Here is a 24,048-nt window from a genome sequence, read left to right as displayed (position 1 = left end):
TTTGTGTATCACTAAAGGATCTAGTTATGTATTAAACCGATCGAGAAATGAGATTTAAGAAGTGCCGAAAGTGACTTCGACGGAGATTAAATGTTCACTCCAGCTCTCGGCAAAGGTCGAAGCAAATGGTGCAGAGACGGGAATGGGACAATTAAAAGAAGCCCCATTCAATGGGCCCTGGTTCTAAATTGATTGTACTTTGGGGTCCGATTTCAAGCATATATAGGTCACTTGATGGTGCACGGGTTAAAGTTGTAAAGACTCAGAAACACAAAGGATTCTGTAGATGCTGGAAATCCAGAGCAACACACTCAAAATGTTCAGCGACTCAGGCAGCATCTATGGACATGAATAAACTGTCGACGTTTCGGGTCAAGACCGTTCATCGTCACGATGAGTTATAGAGACTCTCCTGTCGTGGGTCCTGTACTAAGATCAGCGGTTTAGGACAGGTTCTCAAATTACACTCTGGTTGTTGTAGGGGAAACGGTTGTGAATGGTGCAAGATACGGTAAGACTTCGGTCCGGGGGCAGCTCGGTCTTCATGTCCCGCCGGCTCCTCGTCGGGTTAGAAAGGTGCATGTTCTGAGAAATGGCAGTTTCGGTCGTGGTAAAACAACTCTGCAAACCTTTCTGCCCCGGTATTGGGAGCAAATCACCGTCTGCACCTTCGTCCGGCCCCCGCTGGTGTACGCGGCAGAGGTGATTGTTGTGATATTAACCAGAGTCTTCTACCGTTGATGACAATGGTTGTAAATATTGCAGAAAATGGGAACCGTTGTCACATTGTGACATGGTTATAGTGAAAAGGGTGAGTGAGGCGTTATAGAGATGTTGAGGTGGAAGTGCCGGTCTTTATTTGAGGGAACGCATGGAGGGAGGGCGTTAGAGGCACCTGTCGCCCAGGATGTTGCAAGTTATGAGAGGTAAAGACCTGGGCGGGGTAAATTTAGCCCACATCCGCCACACGCACCGCAATTAATCCATTCACGTTTCTGTGGAGAAGAGACATCGGGCGGTACTACTGCCGGTGAGATTTTTATTTTAAAAAGCGAGCTTGCAATGGTAATTGGTTTGTATGCGTTGCAACTGCCCAGATGCAATGAAAAGCTTTTGAGTGCCTCCCAGACAGATCATTCCTCATGAATACGTCCAGGTAGCGAAAAGAAGAAAAATAATCAGATTGCAGCTACTGTCGCCGTTACAGAGAAAGGGCGGGGCAGGGAGAGAAATAAGGTGCAAAGTGGGGCGGGGGGTGGGGGGTGCGGGGCGCAGGTAGATTGAGAGTTAAACCGTACTGTCTTTATGGTACAAACTATTCTGAAATCAGTGAGATAAAAGCTGTCCCTGAGCCTGTGTCAATCTCCATTCTCGTTGGCTTGGATGCTTCCAGCTGCCCTCATGTACTGATCAAGGGTTTGGGTTCCAGACCCCCACTGTTTAATTCCCTCCTTTGATCTCCATCGATGCTGCCTGAGTTGCTGAGTTCCACCTGGATTTTGTGTGTCGGTCCTGATGGACGGTCTTGCCTGAAGGTCGATTTGATTTCCCTCCATAGCTGCTGCCGATTTCCAAAGTGCCCCCAACATTGTGTGTGAACCATAGAAAACCTACAGCATCTGTCCAGGAGTCTCGTAAAAGACCCTATCTCATCCGCCTCCACCACCGTCACCGGCAGCCCATTCCACACACTCACCACTCTCTGTGTAAAAAAACTTACCCTTGACATCTCCTCTGTACCTGCTTCCAAGCACCTTAAAACTATGCCCTCTCGTGCTAGCCATTTCAGCCCTGGGGAAAAGCCTCTGACTATCCACACGATCAATGCGTTGCTTAAAATTTCCAGCATCTGCAAAATCTCTTGTGTCATCTGATCAGGAGGATCGGTCTCCCAAATGCTCACAAGAGATATAAGAGATGGCAGAAGCTGGAAAATAAAGCAACACACAATCCAATTCCACATGTTCCTTAGTTCCTGGATCTTTCAAAACTATATCTATTTCCTCTCCCACCACCCCATGATCCAGTTTTTACTATCTCTGGGGCAGAGAATTCCAGAGATTCACCAGCCTCTCTGAGAAGAGGTTCCTGCACAGGTCAGTTTTAAGCAACAACACCCCCTCCCCACCCACCCACCATGTAACCATATTGTTTTGATGCCCTCCCAGAAGTGGGAGCATCTTGACATCTCTTCTGTCACACCTCTGAGATTCTTATGTGTCTCAGTAAGATATTGATCCTCATCTTTCCAAACTCCAGAGATTAAACATCTAATTTCCTCAGTTGCTTGTAACAGGACAACCCTCCCCTCGCAGGCAATAGCCAGGTGAATTTTGTCTGCACTGCCTCCCAACCCAGTAAATAGGGGAACTAAATGTGTGCTCAGTACTCGAGGTGTGGCCTCACCAGTACTCAGTACTCCTGTAGCAATATTTGTCTATTTCTGACTCCTAAACCTCTTACTATACAGGCCCTCACCAGATTACAACAGGGTTCTGTTCCTGTGAACCATTCATAACCTCAACAGGTCACAAGTGGGAAATGAAGACATGAACCAAGTTCCCGGGTGACAGAACATGCCTGAAGTCCTACAGCAATCAGAAAATCTATGCCACTGCTCTTTCAAACCCTTGCTTGACGTACAGTCTGTGCGTGAGTCGTACTTCCCTAAACTGGGCGGACCTATTAAGACCAACGTGCCATTTCCTTTCCATACTCACTTGCTGCACCTACCGGCTAATTACTTTTATGATTTGTGTATAAGAACACCTAGATCCTTCTGTACTTGGCACACCCGCGGTCTTTCTCCAGTTAGATAATAGTCTGCCTTCAGATTCCTTTCGCCAAAGTACATAGCTTTACACTTCCGAACATCAAAGTCTATTTTCCAAATTGTTTCTACTCACTCAACCTATTCGTAACCAGTTGAAGAAGTAAAATATCCTCAACATAACAAATTCTCCTACTTGTTTTTGTGACATTAGCCAACTTACCCTCTGACCACCCCACTCTAAACTATAAATCTCTGGGTTAACAGTTAAATAAATCTTCATTTTGATCATACCCTTTGATAAAATGATACAGAAGGTACCTGTGGTAGAATTTTCAAGATGTCATACAGTGATCAGAACAGGAAGGGGCTCGATGGGTCAATGGATAGCAGAAACGTGAAATTGATGTGTAGGAGTAAAAGTTCTTAATGTGTCCAAGTGAAAAAACCATATAAATAATGGTCTAGTCTTGGCTATGAAGTTAATTTCTCAATGTCTGAAAATGATACAGGAACTCAGCAATATAATTATCCAAGAGGACAATTTTGACCAATCATACTGGGACCCAAGGGTAGTCTAGTGAAAGGAGGATTGTTTCAAATAGAAGTGCAGAGGAGGGAAAAAATTATCCTTATGAAATACAAATTAGGCTCCAACTGAAATATTGTGAGCAATTCTGGGAAGGAAGTGATTATAGATATCAGGATGGAAATGGCTTACTGTTTTACTGTATCATACTATGGTTCAATAATTGCTGGAGATTAATGATGAATTTTATTAATGGCAGTCAGATATTTTGAAGATCAGGAGAACGGCATCTATTTCTCACATGTGCGACAACAGTAAAAATACTATGCTCTGGTCGCCTGAGAGAGTAGTCTCTTTACTGACTTTTCTTGCTACTTGTCTCACCAGCTTTTTATTAACAATGAGTGGCATCATTCAGCAAGTGGAAAGACGTTGCAAACCTATAACCCATCTACTGGAGAGAAAATCTGTGATGTTCAAGAAGCCGATAAGGTAATCTCTCCTTTCACAATGTCAGAATCAGGTGTATTACCACTGATGTATGTTGTTCAATTCATGGTTTTGTGGCAGCTAGTACAGTGCAAGGCATAAAACACTGTAAGTTATAATAAATAAACAAATAATGTAGAAAGAGAGTAAATAATGAGGTAATGTTCTTGGGTCTATGGACCATTCAGAAATTTGATGGTGGAGGGGAGACGCGCTTCCTAAAATAATGAGTGTGCATCTTCAGACTCCTACACCTCCTCTGTAATGGCAGTAAGGAGAAGAAGACATGCTCTGGATGGTGAGGATCCTTTATGATGGATGCCACCTTCTTGTGGCATCACCTTTTGAAGGTGTCCTCGATGGTGGGGAGGCTAGTGCCCATGAAGGAGCTGACTGAGTGTAGAACTCTCTGCAGCTTTTCTTTGATCCTTTTAATTGGAGCCTCCATACCAGGCAGTGGGGCAACCAGTCAGCATGCTCCTCCATGGTACTATGTAGAAATTTGCTAGAGACCGTTGTCACATGCCACATTTCCTCAAATTCCTGATGGAGTATAGTCACTGGCCATGTCTTCTTCATGATCGCATCATTATGTATCAATTGCATCAACGATTGTTCCAAATTCGTTTGGTCAAATCATCCTCATTTAAGATCCATTAATTTCGTAACACGGCCAGAATTAGAGAATAATTTGCTTTGTAAAAAATTAAGCCAATGAAATTTATAATTTATATCAGCAAGTATTACTTTGTAATTTTGTTCAGAAGCAAATTATTTCTGTGCATGTTGTATTATAGTGTATGGAAACATTATGTTTAGTCATTTTAGTATGCAAAGGTTAGAATGTGCCCGAAAACTATTGGTAAATTAAAGTACTAATACAGTTATTTTTAGGACGTCATTGTTTTGTAGTTGATGTGTAGATGAGATGTGCATTGAGGTCTGATTCTCTGTAAGTACTGAGTGATTAACCTCTGTTAATCTTGCTGGAAACATGGAAGTCCTGTCACAATCCTCTCCACAAAACTACATTGTGCTGTTCATGTTAATTAAACTTACTTCCACCAATTAGGGCTGCTAATAACAATTATAGGAATCTTATTAACTTACAACATGTGTAACCCAGGAATGGAAACTTGAATCTATAGAGTCACAGGGAAGGTGTTAAATACAAAATAATCTGCAGATGCTGGGGTCAAAGCAACACTCACAACAATTACTCTAGAAGGTAATTGTTTTCTCTGCTTTGGCATTCTTTGACACATGTTGCTAGTTACATTCATATTAGTGTTGGTAAACAATCCTTTTCCTAATGATGCAAGTAAGAAAATCAACTTCTTGAAAATAAATTCTGGCGTTATTGTGAAATATGAGCCTGTAAATGTAGTTAGTTTGGGAGACTGAAGCATTTGGATCCAAATGCCTTCCAAATCTAAGCTTTTTTATTTTGCCATCTCTGGGTCTATTGTAGGTTGATACTAATTGCCCCTATTAGTCAATTGTCTTGTTCCATTGATGATAGAAGGCCAAGAACTCAGATCCTGAGCATGATGAACTTAGGTAAAAGTCATACATACGGTTGTCATACAAGTGTACTTGTCATAAACTATGATCCACAAACATGCTGAGTTACAATGTCCTCCCTGCATGCCTGCTCATATCAACAGTTTGTTTACTTTCTTCTTGTTGGCTCTTTTTCTCCATTCATTCATGTCCTATTTCTCATTATTTCTCTTTTTTTAATCAAATATGACTGCAATTCAGCTCGTTGGCTTCTACATCTCTCTGATTTCTTATAATTTTATTGGGTAAGGAGATAGATTGCTGTGCATGATAGTCATAAGGTTACAACATTGACATGATGGCTGTATTTTTGCTTCAAGGTACAGTTAGGTATCCCATAGTATTGCTGGCCTGTCCTCTGACAGGTGGTCTCCCCACTCACGTAACCTGCTCTCACCTGGTGTCCACTCCTTGGAGCCAGACTTTCACTCAGAACATGGTTATCAGCTGATCAGTGGAGGTATGAAGTACAGGGTGTTTCAAATTGAAAGTGGCAACCCCATCCCAGAATCGTCTTGTGAGCTGGTTCAGCCTTTTCCTTACTCTTACCAGCTGTCAAAATTTGTGAATATCTCTGACCTTCACAAATATTCAACAACTGTTGTAAACTAAGAATACTATTAAAAACAAAATACTCTGCAGATGCTGGGGTCAAAGCAACACTCACAACACGCTGGAGGAACTCAGCAAGTCGGGCAGCATCCGTGGAAACGATCAGTCAACGTTTCGGGCTGGAACCCTTCATCAGGAAGGTTCTGGCCCGAATACTATTAAAAAAAGCTCTTTTAAAAATCCTTTTATTCGAGGAAACAATGGAAAAGAAGAACATTTAAATACATTCAATTAAAAAGGAAACTAACACATAGTTACACTTTGATCTGTGAGCATTCTTTCTTCAGGTTAAATTAACTAGACTGGTCCGTCAGCGGAAGTTTTGGGAAGCCTGTGAACGCTGTTGTCTCCCTGCAACTGTACAGAATTACATTGGTTAAAAACTGACAGGAAAAGGGAAACTCTTGTCCATTATATCTGAATAGTGAGGCAACAGTCAGTGATGTTTAGAAGGTTATTTTCATACATATTGCAAAATGTTTGCACTCAGTGTGTATTGAGTTTAAAAGTACACCGTATATAGAGACACATGCACTTCCATACTGAATTTGTTGTTAAGCATAAAGAATTTGAAATTCTTTGTATGTTCTTTGCATAGGCTGATGTGGACAAGGCAGTTAAGGCTGCACGCCTTGCTTTCTCCCCGGGATCTGTGTGGAGGAGGATGGATGCATCAGAGAGGGGACGGCTGATCGACAAATTGGCAGATCTGGTGGAGCACGATCGACCTCAGCTTGCAGTGAGTAGCCAAGCACATCTCTTTCCTGGTTTATTACCCAATTGCCATGGTGTGGAGGAGCAGAGAGGGCATTTAATTCCCACTGAGGAAATAAGCAGAACAATGCAGCTTAAAATTGAAGCCAACAATAAGATCACTTATCTGAGAACAGTGTACTTTCAGGACATGTTCCTAAAGAAGGCAAACCCCATGCCAATCAATGCAATGTAATGCAGGTACACGAAACTCAAATTTAGAAAAAATACCTAAATAAGAAGAGTTAACCCTATGAATTCAAATACATTGTCGAGAATCTTTGTATAAAAGCACTGAGAAGTACAACTGGGTTTAGCCTGAGAACTCACCGGTGATATGAGTCTCTCACCTCAATATAAACCGATGGCAAGTAAAGTTGAAAGTTCAGGGGTTATCTTGCATTTTCAACAGGAATTAATAGGTACATTTAATGTCAGAGAAATGTATACAGTACAATACACATCCTGAAATGCTTTTTTTCGCAACCATTCACGAAAACAGAGGAGTGCCTCAAAGAATGAATGACAGTTAAACCTTAGAACCCGAAAGCCCCCCAGCTTCCCCCCTCCCACGCAAAAGCAGCAGCAAGGCAATGAACCCCTCCCCAGCAAAAAAGCATTGGTGCCCCCCACCAAGCACTCAAGCGTGCAGCAAAGCATTAATAAAGACACAGACTTGCAGTACTTGTTCACCCAGTATTCGACATACCACAGGCTCTCTCTCTCCCTAATGAGGGAAAAAGGGGTGTCCCCATTTCACAGCGACAGGGGAGACATAATAAACAACTCGCTGATTTACAATGTTAAAAGTCTGTTGCTTTGCTCTTTCTGAGCTTTGTGCCCGGAGAGTCGGCCCCAGAAAGGCTCAGGTCTCTGGACATACAGCCCACGGTAGCTAACCCACTGCTCCCGATGTTCTGTGCTCTCCTGCAACGCCTCAGTCAGGGGCACCGGCCTTGAATCAGCCCGTTTTCAGCACCACGAAAATCTGGCACCCTGAAGGCGCGCTAGTCTTCCAGGCCGTGTCCTTGGGATATGAAAAAGTGGTCGGTCATGAGGCCCTGCAAGCAGGTCCCATTCTCGCAAAGAACCGAAGTCTGAGTGCAACTCCAGGCCAGGATCTTCAAAAGAACCTTGAAAAGGGAAAAGAAGAGATAGCAAGGATAGAAATAGAGTGGTTTCCAAAGTTACAAGCAAAGCAGTCGCTGTTTAACACCATTATATCTTTGCTCACCCCTCATTTGAGACTGCAGTGAGAAAGTCTATAACACAGAAAATGTGGGGACAATTAAGAATGGGATTAATGCAGAATTAGTATAAGATTAGTGTTTCCAAGATGGTGCTGATGATATGTGGTGACATTTTGCAGGCAGCTCACAAAACGTCTAGATATACTTCTTGTGAACTACTAACACTGCAACCTGCTGTCTGTAAGTTTCTTTAAGAAATATACTTTCGAACCATCTAAATGAGCTAGTGAGTTCATGATCTTCTGAAGGACTTGGCGAACTTAACTTTTAGGAATGCAGGTACAGCACCTTTAAGTGGTCAACACCTTTTATGGCTGGAAGAGAGATCGGTGGGGAGGACTTCAAGCCAGATTAAAGCAGTGGAGTGTAAAACCTTTTCTTGTCAGCAAATGTACATTCACTGGAGTACAAGTTTGAGGACCTAAGGGCAATTTCTCTATTGGAGAGAAACGAGGGATTGCTGTGTTCTCTATATCATGGAGACATGTCTCACTCAGACACACTGGACATGGTGGTCCAGCCTGAGGGATTCTTGATCTTCCAGATAGATTGAACTATAGAACGTTTGGGGAAAACAAGAAGTAGGTGTTTGTGTTTCATGATGAACTCTTCATGGTGCTCGGATGTAGCAGTCTTGTCACACTCCCATTCTCCCAACCTGGAATATCTAACGATTGAGTGCTGTTCATTCTACTTAATGAGAGAGTTCTCCATAGAAACCATAGAAACCATAGAAACTACAGCACATAAACAGGCCTTTTGGCCCTTCTTGGCTGTGCCGAACCATTTTCTGCCTAGTCCCACTGATCTGCACACGGACCATATCCCTCCATACACCCCCCATCCATGTATCTGTCCAATTTATTCTCTTCCTTGATCCTGGCCACAGTTTACCTGTACACACCACCAAAGGCCAAAATTAAGCAAGCAATCAACGCATTGAATACCATAATTGGAAAACAAGGAGCTGCTTTCAACAACGCCTTTCAAATCATTGCTGGGGGCTTCAATCTGGCTTGAAGAAACCTCTGTCCAATTATCATCAACATATCACCTGCAGCACCAGGGGTCCCAACACACTCGACCACTGTTACACCACAATTAGCAATGCCTACCATTCCATAGCTAGAATGCATTTCAGGAAATCTGATCATCTGTTTGTCCTCCTACCTACATACAGACAGCGGCTAAAGAGCAAGCTACTAGAGGTAAGGACAATGAAATGGTGGTCACAGGAGGAAGACAACAGGTTTGTTTCATTGGTGGACTGGGCCACATCAGAGGATCTGAATAAATATGTCACGATTGTCACAGACTTTATGAAGTTAGCCGTGGACAAGTGTGTCCCCATAAAATCATTCAGGGTCTTCCTCAACCAGAAACCCGGAATGAACAAAGAGACAAAATCTACTGAGGGCCAGATCAGTGGTATTCAGGTCTGGCAATCAAGTAAAATATAAGAGGTCCAGCTATGTCCTCCAGAAAACCATCTCACATGGAAAGTGGTAATTCCAGACCAAATTTAAATCACTGAAGAATGCTCAACAGCTGAATGCTATCGCCTTCAATAAAGTAAAACCAAGCGACATACATAAGTGACAACAAAGTTTCACTCCCGGATGAGCTCAATGTCTTTTATGCTTGCTTTGACTGTCCAAACATGGAGGCACCTTCACAATCTCCCACTGTCCCAAGAACCCTATGATCTCAGTCTGAGGCCAAAGTGAGATCATCCTTCAGGAAGGTGAATCTACGGTAAGTATCTGGCCAAGGCAGGGTACCTGGCCAAGTACTAGAGACCTGTGCTAATCAATTGGAGTGTTGACTGGTATCTTTAGCCTCTCGCTTCAGCGGTCTGTGGTACCCAACTGCTGTAAACAGGCTTCAATTATAGCAGTGCACAGGAAGAACGTGGTAACCTGCCTTAATGACTATCATCCAGTCGCACCTATATCCATGGTAATGAAGCTCTTTGAGAGTTTGGTGATGAAGCATATCAACTCCTGTCTGAGGAGCAACTTGAATCCACTCTAATTTGCCTACCAACATAACAAGTCAACAGTAGGTGCCATTTCAGTGACTTTTCACTCAACCCTGGCACATCTGGAAAGTGAAGGTACATACATCAAGATACTCTTCACTGACCACAACTCTGTATTGAACACTATCATCCCTCAAAACTAATCAATAAGCTCCTATACTTAGCTGTCAACACCTCCGCAAATGGATCGTCACTTGAAGACCCCAGTCAGTTCGGATTGGCAGCAACATCTTCTCCACAATCACCCTCAACAATTTCTCCTTGGGTTCCTCCCACTTCCTTCAAACTAAAGAAGAGCCATGGACACTCACATGAGTCCCAGCCATGCCTATCTTTTCAAAGGCTACATGGTACAGTCCATGTTCCAAGCTTACACCAGCATCGCTTTACATATCTTCCTACACTACATCGACTGCTTCATCACCCATTATGAGCTTGTTGATTTCATCAATTTTGTCTTCAACTTCCACCCTGCCCTTAAATTTACTTAGTCCACTTCCTCACCTACCACCCCACTAGCCTCAGCGTCAAGCATATAATTCTTCACAACTTCTGCCATCTCCAATAGAATCCCATCATCAAGAACATCTTTCCCTCCCCACCACTTTCTGCTTTCCATACGGAATGTTCCTTATGTGACTCCCTTGTCCAATCATCCCTCCCCACAGATCTCCCTCCTGGCACTTGTCCTGGCAAGCGAAACAAGCCCTTACACCTCCTCTCTCTCTGCCATTCAGGGCTCCAAACAGTCCTTCTAGTCGAGGCAACACTTCAGCTGCAAGTGTGTTGGGATCATCTGTTGTATCTGCTGCTCCCTGTGTGACCTCCTGAACATCGGTGAGGCCCAGCATAGATTGGGAGACCGTTTTGTTGAGCACCTTGGCTCTGTCCGCCACAAAAAATGGGATTTCCCAGTGACCATCCATTTGAATTCTGCTTCCCATTCCCATTCTGACATGTCAGTCCATGGCCTTCTGTACTGCCACTTTGAGGGCACACTCAGGTTGGAGGAACAACACCTTAGATGGAATGGCATGAACATTGATTCTCGAACTTCCAGTAATTGTCCTCTCCCTCTCTCTCACCATTCTCCATTCCTGTTTCCCTCTCTCAATTTATCTCCTCACCTGCTCATCACCTCCCTCTTTCTTCCATGGTCTTCTGTCCTCTCTTATTAGATTCCCCCTTCTCCAGCCCTTTATCTCTTTCATCAATCAACTTCCCAGCTCTTTACTTCACCCTTCTTCCTCTCCCGGTTTCACCTATCACCTGCCACCTAGTACTTCTTCCTCCCCTCCTCCCACCTTCTTAGTCTGACTCCTTCCCTCTTCCTTTCCAGTCATGATGAAGGATCTCAGCCCAAATTATCGACCGTACTTTTCTCCATAGATGCTGACTGGCCTGTTGAGTTTCTCCAGCATTTTGTGTGTGTTGCTTTGAATTTCCAGCATCTGCAGATTTTCTGGTCTTTGTGATCCTCCACAATCACCATTGGCATAGGTGCATCATAAGGCTGTGTGCTTAGCTCCCTGCTTTATTCATTTTATACATATAATTGGGAGGCTAAGTAGATCTCTAATGCTATATTTAAGTTAACTGATGACACCACTGTTGGCTGAATCAAAAGAGGTGACAAATCACCATATAGGAGGGAGACTGAGTGGTGTCACAACAACCCCTCGCTCATTGTCGGCAAAACCAAAGAGCTGATCGCTGACTACAGGAGGATGAAACTGGTGGCTCATGAGCCAGTCCTCATCAGCGGATCAGAGGTGGAGAAAGTCAGCAACTTTAAATTCCTTGGCATTATCATTTCAGAGGATCTGTCCAGGGTCTGGCATCTAAGTGCTATTATCAAGAAGGCACTGCAGTATCTCAACTTTCTTAGAAGTTTGTGAAGGTTAAATATGTCATTTAAAACTTTGACAAACTTCTATATTTGGGCAATGGGGAGTAGACTGACCAGTTGCATCATGGTCTGGTGTGGCAACACCAATGTCTTTGAATGGAAAAGCCTATAAAATGTAGTGGATTTTGCCTAGTCCCACCATTGAGCACATCTACAATGAACGTTGCCAGAAGAAGCAGCATCCATCATCGAGGTCATGCTCTCTTCTCGTTGTTGCCATCAGGAAGGAGGTACAGGAGCTTCAAGTGCCACACCACCAGGTTCAGGAACAGTTTTGCCCCTCAACCATCAGGATCTTGAAGCAGAGGGGATAACTTCACTCAATTTTACTCACCCCAACACAACCTAAAGACTCACTTTCAAGGACTCATGTGCTCATTATATTTATTGCTTGTTTATTTATTTATCTATCTATCTATCTATTTATTTATTTATTCATTTATTATTACTTTTTACTTAATTTATCTCTTTTTGTATTTGCAGTTTGTTGTCTTTTGCACATTGATTTTATCCGTCTTTGTTGTGTGCGGTTTTTTATTGATTCTGTTGTGTTTCTTTGTATTTATTGTTAATTCCCACAAGTAAATGAATCTCAGGGTAGTATCTGGTGACATATATGTACTTTGATCATAAATTTACTTTGAACTTGGAAATGAGTGATTGGTGGGTGTGGACTTCATGGACTGAATGTTTCCATGAAGTATCACTACATGACGATACAATGGAAAATAGTGGAAATGCTTAACAGGACAGGCAGATTCTGGAGAGAGAAAAACCTGTTTTAACTTCTCAAGTCAATTACATTTCATCAGAACTTTCTTATAACCTTTTCCTCTCAACATGTACTTGAGGAATATATTCCAATGACCATGACCTTACCTTTTAACATCATGGCTTTCAATACTTGTTCTCAAGCAAATGATTGACATTGCTTTTGAAAATAATGTCAAATTATTTCTAAAATATTAACACAATTTATTATCATGGAATATCTGTGTTTAACTTAATATAAATCTTATAAAACTGGTACTGTTTTCCGAGGTTCCCCCCCCCCCCCCACCTCCCTTGTGTAAGGTTTGAATTGGAATAATATCCATACAATGACATCAATAGCTGACTAAAGTGCTTGGCACTTGACTGGAGGAATTTCTTTATATCTTTAAATATAAACTACTGAAAGATATATGGGGAGTAAAGTGGCATACTCATTTATTAGCAAATTTGTGATACTCCTTTGTCTGTTTGCCCATTTCACAGAGATTTATGTAACAATTATTAATGAGGATATTCAAATGCAGTTTGTGTGAAACATCTAAATTATTAATATGTTTAGTGAATAATATTGCACCAAACTGGATTGTATCTGTAAACCTTCCTTGAAACAGCGATGTATAAATCCTTAAAAATACAAGGTAGATACTGATGAGGAAAACGAGAAAGCATGTGCAGGAGGGAGGGCTAAGTAATGCGGAGTGGGCAGTGCAGTGTACACACCCACAGTTGTAATCACTTGACATGTTAAGAACACATGTTTCTGCATTTTATGCACCCTTCTCAAAACAGTTTCATCTAAATTCCTGCAGATGCCTCTGGGAAGGCCAGATGATCTATACCAGCTTATCTATTCCCCAGGACCCTTGCATGATAGTATCCAGCTGCTTTTTGCCTGATGTAAGAGAGTTTGTTTCGTCCACTCCACCCAAAGGTCCACTCCTTTAATGAAGAACTGATATCAGCCTACATTGTATTATTTTTCTGCTTGTTCCTGCAGTTTAATAAATTGTTCTCCTAATTCTCCAAATAGTAATGCACCTGCTACAAGCCCAGTGAGAGCTCCATTTCCTCTGGTAGCAACCTGGTAATGCATTCAGGCAGGCTTTGCTAGTGCGTTGGTTTAATGTGCTGGAAAATGTCCTGTGAACACATTAACCAGAGTCCCACCAGAGGAAATGAAACCCCTAAATGTCAGTCTTCCCTGAGTACGATCCTAATCACAATAACACACTCATCACTTTGTCAATCATGAATGATGTGGCTGAAGTCCAGTTCAGTAAAGTTGTGTACACAGACCATGAGAGACCATTATAGACCTCCAAGTGATTAATATTGTGAAAGGCATGGCTGTAGTCTCACATTCTGTCTGTGGCTTGATTTATTCTCTCACTGATTTGCCTTATGTTCTTTGCAGACACTTGAATCTCTAGATAGTGGAAAACCATTTCTCCAGGCTTATTATGTGGACCTACAGGGAGTCATAAAAACACTCAGATACTTTGCTGGTTGGACTGACAAGATTCACGGGAAGACAATTCCAGTCGGTATGTTGAAGCTTTTTTTTAAAACTACTTTGCTTGAGATTAGAGCAATGTATACATAAAAAAACCTAGAGCTGCAATTAGAGTCAATGAATAATTAATGACCTGGATTTTGGAGTCTGTGGTGAAGATTTTAATGCTTGTAACTGACCTCAGAGAAAGAAAAATGCCCATAAAGTGTAGCCCAGTCTGTGCCAAAGACTTCCCCACTCTGATGTGACTTTCAATCCGTTTCATTTAGTTCTGGGATCGTGGGAGTACTGAAGTCATCAGAGGGCTGAGCAGCTAATCAGATCAGTCAAAAGTCTAGGAAATTAAAATAACGATGGATTGTTGTTAACTCCTGAGTTATTTAACAAAGCAACATAAAGATTGGGCCTTACACAAGGACTAAACTACAGCTAACATGTCATTAGCCAAATTTAGGAGAACAATTTAAATTCAGAAGTTATCATTTTAAAATACTATGATTTTTATTGTGGAGTAAATGACTAGCAGTCTGATTTTTAAATACTGTTTCATGGTTAAGGAAGATGATTAGTACTGGTTATGACAACACATCAAAAGTGAATTGCCTCACATTCTACAGTGTTTAATATTGTCAACAATTTTGCATTGTGAATTGCACATAAAAAGATTGGTGTTGATAATAAGCCACTAATTCAAAGTTCAGCTGGCCAATGGAGCAGTGGCATCAGTACCAGGCTTCAAGGCAAGTGGACCCTAGTTCGAATCCAGCCGTCTCCTTGTACGCTTTCCATCCGTGCTGGGTTGAGCTCTGAGCTAGCAACTGGGTCTCGTAAAAAGCAGACAGATGTGCTAAAGAAGTGGCAGGATTGCCATCCGATGCTCCACAAGGAGTGGCAGGAACAACAGCATTTCAACCTTAGCTACACTTGTGATGAGTGATCAACAGCCCATCCTGTGAAAGGTCTGAGTTTCACTGACAATGACTTTTGCATTTATGCATCCAACTGTGCAAGTACGTATACCAGCAGTTACTGATGATTTGGCATAGAAGGATTGATGACCCTTGAAAATTTCTTTATAGCTGCAAGCCTTGAAATGTGGATAATCTAGTTAATATCCTCATGTATAGACATTATTCACCCTGATGTGTGAAACTTGCAGACAAATTATTGGACAATTTACAAGTTGGAGCCTAAACTAGTACCATTATTAAAATTGATATAGACCATGGAATTTGGTGTGCATTTAGCAGATGAAGTCACATGGTCAGTGAAAGGTTCAAGAATGACTCAAATGCTTAGATCTGAGATTCAGGCTAATACTCTAGAAGGCACTCCAGAGTGGCATGGTAACATAGTATTAAACACTACACCTTACAATACCAACAACCTGGGTTCAATTCCTACCATTGCCTCTAAGGAGTTTCTACGTTCTCCCTGTGACCACGCGGGTTTCCTCCAGATGCTCCAGTTTCCTCCCACAGTCCAAAGATGTACCAGTAGGTGGGTAGTTGGTCACTGTAAATTGTCCCATCATAGACTAGGATTACATTGTGGGATTGCTTGAAGGACCAAATGAGCATTCCCCGCACTGTATGCCAGTAAATAAATAAAAATTGCCAAGTAGTTGCAACAGGTCATATATATGCCACCGTGTCACCAGGCTTGTATACAAACTTGGCTTGTTAGCTAACTCTGACTCAGCCACATGACTCAGCAGTGAGAAGACCCCCTTTCATAAGCAATGTATATCTAGGGTTGGTATGATCTGGGGTTTCACCAAACAGGGAAGTTAGGATGTTCTGACTTGGAGACATTGGTTGTAGCAAATGCTTTGTAAATACTGTCCCATGCACTGTTATCACTCACCAGGAAATGACAGATCCTAAACTGACATAACATGACTAAGGAAGTGTATTTACCACTTTCAACTTTAACAAATAGTTAGAGAAAAAGAAAAGAAAACTAAACGGGCCCTTTACGGTTAAACCAATCCAAGGTACACATAAACGCTGGAGCTCTCTTTGGAATTGGTCAGGTACTTCGCTTTACTCAGGCGCTGAACTTAAAAGACACCAGCCACAGTTTGAACTTCCCTCGATTACTATTTTGAACAAACTGGCTCTCTCAGGAGTATTAGCACTTCCTCCTTGGAGCCATTCGTCTGCACAAAGCACTTCTTACAATGGGGTCTCTCCTTCGAATAGCATTCTGTGGCATCTTCCCTTGTGACCTGCTCTGCAACTCCCAACAAAAGACCCCAAACCTGACTACAGTCCTTCAGAAATCTGATCCTACCCAGTTCTCTAGAATCTTCCCTTGCGTCCCACTGGGCAAAAAATTACACCATGTACATACCAAGACAACCCCAATTTGCTGACATAGCATTCCTAAGTTGGACATCATGACTCCTTATCTTTAGCTGAAGTCAAAACACTCTTACTGGAGACATGACTATTGCAGAAAACTGCTAAAAGAAATTACCTCACAGCATAGCAATGGAAATCTTAACCAGGGCATTACCAAACCAAAAATAGTCATGTCCTCATGACTTAGGAACTTATTAAACTATTATTAATAACACAGTATTCAAATGAATTTTGTGATTTCAGGAGCCCCAATCCACTTGTAAAGTAAAGTAATGTATTTCACTATTGGGATGGATGCAACACACTGTTTTCCTGGTGCACCATATGCCACTCTGTTGGGGGTTTCCTTACTCTCTGAGCCTCCTTATCTCATCTTCAACTTCTTCAGCTTCAGCCACTTCTTAAGACCATTCCTGTCCACTAGGGGATGCCTCCCCGTCTATCACTCGTACCTTCCAGCAACGCAGGTTCCCCTGCCATCTGACTGAACTCAGCTCCATCCCCAATTATATTGGAGCTTAGTTTAAGCAGGTGCTGCTGAACACCTCAGCCTCAGCTGATGCTAACTGGTGAGGCCTCTCCTAGAATGGGTGTTTTCTATCACATCAGCTACTCCTCCAGGACATAATGTGACGGTTTTAGACTAGGTGTATCACACAGTTCCTTAGGAGAAACTTGCATCTTCTTGAAAGCAGCTCTGAACACCAGGTGAATGGACAAGATTTTCGAAAGATTCTCTCCATTTCTCTTCTTGCATGCTCCCATGAGCCTTCTCACACTGGGAGTATTTGTTCCCACAAGAATGCAAGCTTCACTTTTTTTTCAACTGGATCTGGGCAGATGAATACTAGTGTATCAATGGTCTAAGCTACTCCAACATCTGCTTCTGAAAACTCCAGTTTCACCGACAAGTAACCATCATACAGGTAATCATTAGTACTGAGCACCCAAATTTCTAGAGCTTTAAGTGGCATCATTGGTAAATGCATCAACTACCGGTTGCAAAAGGATCTGCATCTTCAACCCTCCTCCTCTTCATGGACACCCTGCTCTGGTCTCCTACCTGCTCTGGATCTCTTTATCGCTAACTGCCGACGGGACATCAACCGTCTCGATTTCACCGCACCTTGTTCCCATTCCAACCTCACTCCTTCCGATCGCTCTGCTCTCCACTCCCTCCGCTTTAATCCTATCCTTACTATAAAACCCGCCAATAACGGGGGTGCTGTTGTAGTCTGGCGTACTGACCTCTACCTTGCTGAGGCACAACGTCAACTCGCAGATACCTCCTCTTATTTACCCCTTGATCGTGACCCCACTAAGGAGCATCAGGCCATTCTCTCCCACACCATCACCGGCTTTATCCGCTCAGGGGATCTCCCATCCACTGCTACCAACCTTATAGTTCCTACACCCCGCACTTCCCATTTCTACCTCCTACCCAAGATCCAGAAACCTGCCTGACCTGGCAGACCTATTGTCTCAGCTTGCTCCTGCCCCACCGAACTCATTTCTGCATACCTTGACACTATTTTATCCCCCCTTGTTCAATCCCTTCCTACCTATGTTCGTGACACTTCTCACGCTCTGAAACTTTTCTATGATTTTAAGTTCCCTGGCCCCCACCGCTTTATTTTCACCATGGATGTCCAGTCCTTATATACTTCTATCCCCCATCAGGAAGGTCTCAAAGCTCTCCGCTTCTTTTTGGATTCCAGACCTAACCAGTTCCCCTCTACCACCACTCTGCTCCATCTAGCGGAATTAGTCCTTACTCTTAATAATTTCTCCTTTTGCTCCTCCCACTTCCTCCAAACTAAAGGTGTAGCTATGGGCACCCGTATGGGTCCTAGCTATGCCTGCCTTTTTGTTGGCTTTGTGGAACAATCTAAGTTCCAAACCTAGTCTGTTATCTTTCCCCACTTTTCCTTCGCTACATCGACGACTGCATTGGCGCTGCTTCCTGCACGCATGCTGAGCTCGTTGACTTCATCAACTTTGCCTCCAACTTCACCCTGCCCTCAAGTTTGCCTGGTCCATTCTGACACCTCCCTCCCCTTTCTAGATCTTTCTGTCTTTGTCTCTGGAGACAGCTTATCTACTGATGTCTACTATAAGCCTACTGACTCTCACAGCTATCTGGACTATTCCTCTTCTCACCCTGTCTCTTGCAAAAACGAGATCCCCTTCTCACAATTCATCTGTCTCCACCACATCTGCTCTCAGGATGAGGCTTTTCATTCCAGGACGAGGGAGATGTCCTCTTTTTTTAAAGAAAGGGGCTTCCCTTCCTCCACCATCGACTCTGCTCTCAAACACATCTCCCCCATTTCACGCACATCTGTTCTCAACTCATCCTCCCGCCACCCCACTAGGAATAGGGCTCCCCTTGTCATCACCTACCACCCCACCAGCCTCTGGGTCCAACATATAATTCTCCGTAACTTCCGCCACCCTCCAACGAGATCCCATCACTAAGCACATCTTTTCCTCCCCCGCCTCCGCTTTCCGCAGGGATCGCTCCCTACGCAACTCCGTTGTCCATTCGTCCCCCCCATCCCTCCCCACTGATCTCCCTCTTGGCACTTATCCTTGTAAGCAGAACAAGTGCTACACATGCCCTTACACTTCCTTCCTCACCAGCATTCAGGGCCCCAGACAATCCTTCCAGGTGAGGCGACACTTCACCTGTGAGTCGGCTGGGGTGATATACTGCGTCCGATGCTCCCGATGTGGCCTTCTATATATTGGCGAGACCCGACGCAGACTGGGAGACCGCTTTGCTGAACACCTACGCTCTGTCCGCCAGAGAAAGCAGGATCTCCCAGTGGCCACACATTTTAATTCCACGTCCCATTCCCATTCTGATATGTCTATCCACAGCCTCCTCTACTGTCAAGATGAAGCCACACTCAGGATGGAGGAACAGCACCTTATATTCTGTCTGGGTAGCCTCCAAACTGATGGCACGAACATTGACTTCTCTAACTTCCGCTAATGCTCCACCTCCTCCCTCGTACCCCATCCGTTATTTATTTGTATACATACATTATCTTTCTCTCTCTCCTTTTTCTCCCTCTGTCTCTTTCACTATACCCCTTGCCCATCCTGTGGGCTTCCCCCCCCTTTCCTTCTCCCTGGGCCTCCTGTCTCATGATCCTCTCATATACCTTCTGCCAATGACCTGTCCAGCTCTTGGCTCCATCCCTCCCGCTCCTGTCTTCTCCTATCATTTTGGATCCCCCCCTCCCCCTCCCACTTTCAAATCTCTTACTAGCTCTTCTTTCAGTTAGTCCTGACGAAAAGTCTCGGCTCGAAACGTCGACTGCACCTCTTCCTAGAGATGCTGCCTGGCTTGCTGCGTTCACCAGCAACTTTTATGTGTTGTAAAGTAACTTGAGAAGCTGTATCAAGTATGGTTCTAGCATAAATATCTTCAATCTGTGTGGATACATCCGAGCTTGTCCCCACTAAACCTTCAGAAATAGAGTTTTGCACTTTAGTATTTCCCTTGATACACTGACTGGAATGTGTTCTTTCCAAGATGCCAGCCCATTCCTTTACTGGGCCCCTCCAAAGTTTTTCATCTTTTCTTCTCGGTTTGATTAACTGCTGACTTACCTTCGAAGATTTGCCTGTCCTTCACAGTCTTGTTTGAAATGTCTATCTTCTCCACAGTTGTAACAGAAAATGCTGGTCACTTGCCTCGTCAAAAGACCCTTTTCAGCAGCATTCCTCTGCTTAGCAGGTCCACAGGTGGGTCAGATTTCCATCAGACGTGTCACGTATTGCTGAAACGTTAGCCGCGTTCACTGAGTCAGCTCAGCTCCAAGGCTTTTCACTTTTTTCTTCAAAAGCTCTGTCGCTGGGGTCGCTTCGGCAGCAGGGACTACCACCGAAGACATTTCTCGGCTTTTGGAAATGTTCCACTTCTCAATCATGTTTTCCTCTTCTCTAATTTCTCTGAGTAACTCGGTAGAAGATAGAGGAGGGTGCACCTTGTGGGGCATTCGAATACACAGTGCAATAACGTCATGTGACAGCATGCCCTTCACCATTTGCTCCACCCTCAAACGATTTCTCCCAGATAGTTGAATGCCCCTTTTGTGGCACAAACAGTGCAGCAGCTTCTCCAACAGCTTCTTTCCTTCCTCTTCGAGTATGTGCCTAAACTTCATCGTGAGATCAGCTGAACCTTCAGTGGTGCCAAAAGCATCTTCCAGAGCTTGCAGATAATTGGTTGATGTGGCTAATTGGATTTCTGCCTTTAGCGACCTCACTATATCAGCCAAAGGACTCTTTAAGCTCTCTACCAGCCTCTGTATCTTGATAATACGTATCTGAGCACTGCCATTCATCCAGTAACTGAGATATCTGCTCAGCCCAAACCTCAGGTGGTTCTTCCACTTCAGGAGTGGGCTTGACTCCAGCGAACACCTTCAGCCTATGATATCTTCGGCTCTCTGCAGGTACATTTTGGCATTTATCAACCAGTGATGTAATAGTTGAAACCAGCTCAGAATTTAAATCAACTGCTGAAGGATTTATTAGACTTTTCACATCAGACAACTCCTTTCCTTTACTTCACAGAAACAAGAACAACTTGTCTTTAAATTCTTTGCCCTCAGCTACATTTGCCCCTTCTCTAAAAATATGGACAGTCCTCTTCAAACGCCCTTATCTTATCAGGCAGCACAACTCCAGTCATGTCACTGGTAGTCTGGACTAACGTGACATCCTTACCAGCTGATTGGTCAAAACACCATTCAATTAGTGCAATTTTCCCCAATATTTTACAGAATTCAGCACTCTAAGTAGCAGTTCTTTGGGAATTTGAATATCTTCCTCGCTCAGAACGCAAGCATTACCTATGGATATCCTCTTCTTATCACACCAAACTTTAATTCCCACAGCATCCATAATAAAGTACCTTAATTATGATGCACCTTACTTTTTACAGACACTGGCTTAAACACACAAATCAACTGCTTACTCAATCCTTAAACAACATTCTCACAACATCCAATCTCCGGGCGAGAACTTCACAAATGCAGCTCTCTCACCAGACTACAGTTCTTCAGAAATCTGATCCCACCCAGCTCTCTAGAATCTTCCCTCACATCCATTGGGCAGAAAGTTACACCATGTACCAAGACAACCCTGATTTGCTGACATAGCATTCCTAAGTTGGACATCATGGCTCCTTATCTTTAGCTGAAGCCAAAACACTCTTACTGGAGACATAGCTATTGCAGAAAACTTCTAAAAGAAAATGCCTTACAGCATAGCAAAAGAAATCTTAACCAGGACATTGCATATACAACGGGTGTACTTGAAGAGAGGAATTGATGGTGATGTGGCTCTAGACAGTGTGTTTTAACATTAAAAATAGGTTTAAAGATTGCATCAACTAATGTGCACTATGTAAAAAGAACATTGGGATATGTAATAACTTTAGATTACCTTGTCCAGGAGTGTACACACTGGCTTCAGCAACCATGGGCAGTCAGTTAAGTTTGGAGCCAATGGTGACTGTTTCTCTGTCTTCGCAGAGAAAGAACTTGAGGTTGTCCCTTGTGGCAAACACAATGTACAAGATTGCTTCACTCTGTCTCATCGCCATCTATGTCTCCACTCTGAGAAATGAAAGGTTGGCTGTTGGCTAGTAGATCCCTCTGCTGCACACAATGACTCATTCTGACCAGTGGCCTCCACTGAATAATCACAATCGGCAGAGACAACAACAAACTTAATGCTATGTCCAAACTCTTAACTGGAAGTGTAAAAGATGCAAAGCTGTGGGATACGGAAGCTGAACATGAACATGAAACCCCAGACAACATCAGCACATGCAAGGGATTGTTAGAGAACTATGAGAACTCTCCTTGGTGGAAGGAATCAATGAGAATATCAAAAGATTCTTCACTCTCAGGAATGTTCTGAAAGCAAGAGAGTGTCAGAGGGAGGCACAGCAACTCCTGCAAAGTGTGCGGCATCTGTTTCTACTGTGGTCTGTAGGGACGTGGAGAGCAGCTCCACTCTTTGTCTGAGAGTTTTCAAAATCATCTTTCGATCCATGGAACAGGATGAGGCCTGTTCACACTTCTTTTTCTGAGATCAACACCCTTAAACAAGATAGCTCAGTATATTAGAGTTATAGAGTCGTACTGCATAGAAACTTGCCTTATGGTCTACCATGTCTATGGTGACCATCAAGTCAAGCTATATTAGTTCCGTTTTCCTTCTTCAATTCCCTCTAGTACCAGTCAGATGCCTGCTACATGTCTTACTGTTCCTGCCTCCACCACAACCACCTCTGGCAGCTCATTCCAGATACCAGCTAACCTTTGTGTGAGAAGTTCACTGCTCAGATCGCGTTTATACTTCCGCCTTGCTACCTTAAACCCATGCCTTCTAGTTCCCATTTCCCTCGCATGAGAAACTGTCCATATACTTCTATCAGATTACTTCTCATCCTTCCTCACGCCAGGGAAAACAGAAATCACCAATCCAGGCTCTCCTGATAACCCAAGCCTTCCCAAATTAGAGAACATTCTCATGAAACTTTTTGGCACCTTACCCAGCTTATCACATCCATTGTATAGTGTGGTAACCGGAACTGCCTACAGTGTTCCAAGAGTGGCCCTACCAATGTTTGTACAACTGCAATGTGATATTTCAACTCTTGTACTCACTGCCTCAGCTGATACATTCCTCATCACCCTGTATACCACTGTTTCCACTTTCAGGGTACTATGTACTTGTACCCCTAGATCTCTCTGGTTCGAAAACGTTCCCCAAGGCACTGCTACTCACTGTGTTTAACATCTCAAAATGCATCACTTTGCACTTGTCTCAGTGAAATTCTAGATGCAGTTCCTTGCTTCCTTCCTTGGATGATCAATGTCCTGTTGTAATCTTGGACTACCTTCTTCACTGTCCACTGCACCACTAATTTTGGTGTCACCTGCAAACTTACTAACTGTGCCATTTACATTCTCATCAAAAATCATTAATATATGACAAACAACAGTGGACCAGTAATGATCCCTGCAGCACTTTGCTGGTCACAGGCCTCCAATCTGGAAAACAACCCTCCACTACCTCTCTCTGCTTCCTACCACCAAGCCAATTTTGTATTCAGTTTGCTGGCTCACCCTGGATCTAACCTCTGGACTATTCCACCATATATGATGTTATCAAAGGTCTTCCTAAAGTCCACATTGACAAACTCTACCACCCAGCCCACGTCAATCCTCTTGGTCATCTCTTCCAGAAGTTCATTCAGATTCCTGAGATATAATTTCCTAAGCACAAAGCCACACTATTTCTAATCAGTCTGTGCCTTTCCAAATGCAAGTAAGTTCTATGCTTCAGAATTCCTTCCGATACCTTTCTCATATAAAGCTCACTGCTCTGTGTTCCCTGGCTTATCTCTGCTGCTCTTCTTAAATAAAGGCACATTGGCAATGCTCCTGC

The 24,048-nt window shown here is 43.2% G+C and overlaps 1 protein-coding gene across 1 annotated transcript in view; it reads left to right on the top strand.

Annotated features, from left to right (window-relative positions):
* Positions 1-24,048, top strand: part of aldh1a2 (aldehyde dehydrogenase 1 family, member A2) — a 115,694-nt gene that overhangs the window by 24,633 nt on the left and 67,013 nt on the right. Inside the window, exons 2-4 of the mRNA XM_063065738.1 lie at positions 3,687-3,791; positions 6,562-6,702; positions 14,105-14,234. Coding sequence (XP_062921808.1) covers positions 3,687-3,791; positions 6,562-6,702; positions 14,105-14,234 — 376 coding nt within the window. The remainder of the gene's footprint in view (positions 1-3,686; positions 3,792-6,561; positions 6,703-14,104; positions 14,235-24,048) is intronic.

This window comes from Mobula hypostoma, chromosome 13 (genome assembly GCF_963921235.1).
Source record: "Mobula hypostoma chromosome 13, sMobHyp1.1, whole genome shotgun sequence".
NCBI classification, from domain to species: Eukaryota; Metazoa; Chordata; class Chondrichthyes; order Myliobatiformes; family Myliobatidae; genus Mobula; species Mobula hypostoma.
The sequence above is the reverse complement of the archived record's forward strand: the minus strand, read 5'-3'. Positions and strand labels throughout refer to the sequence as shown.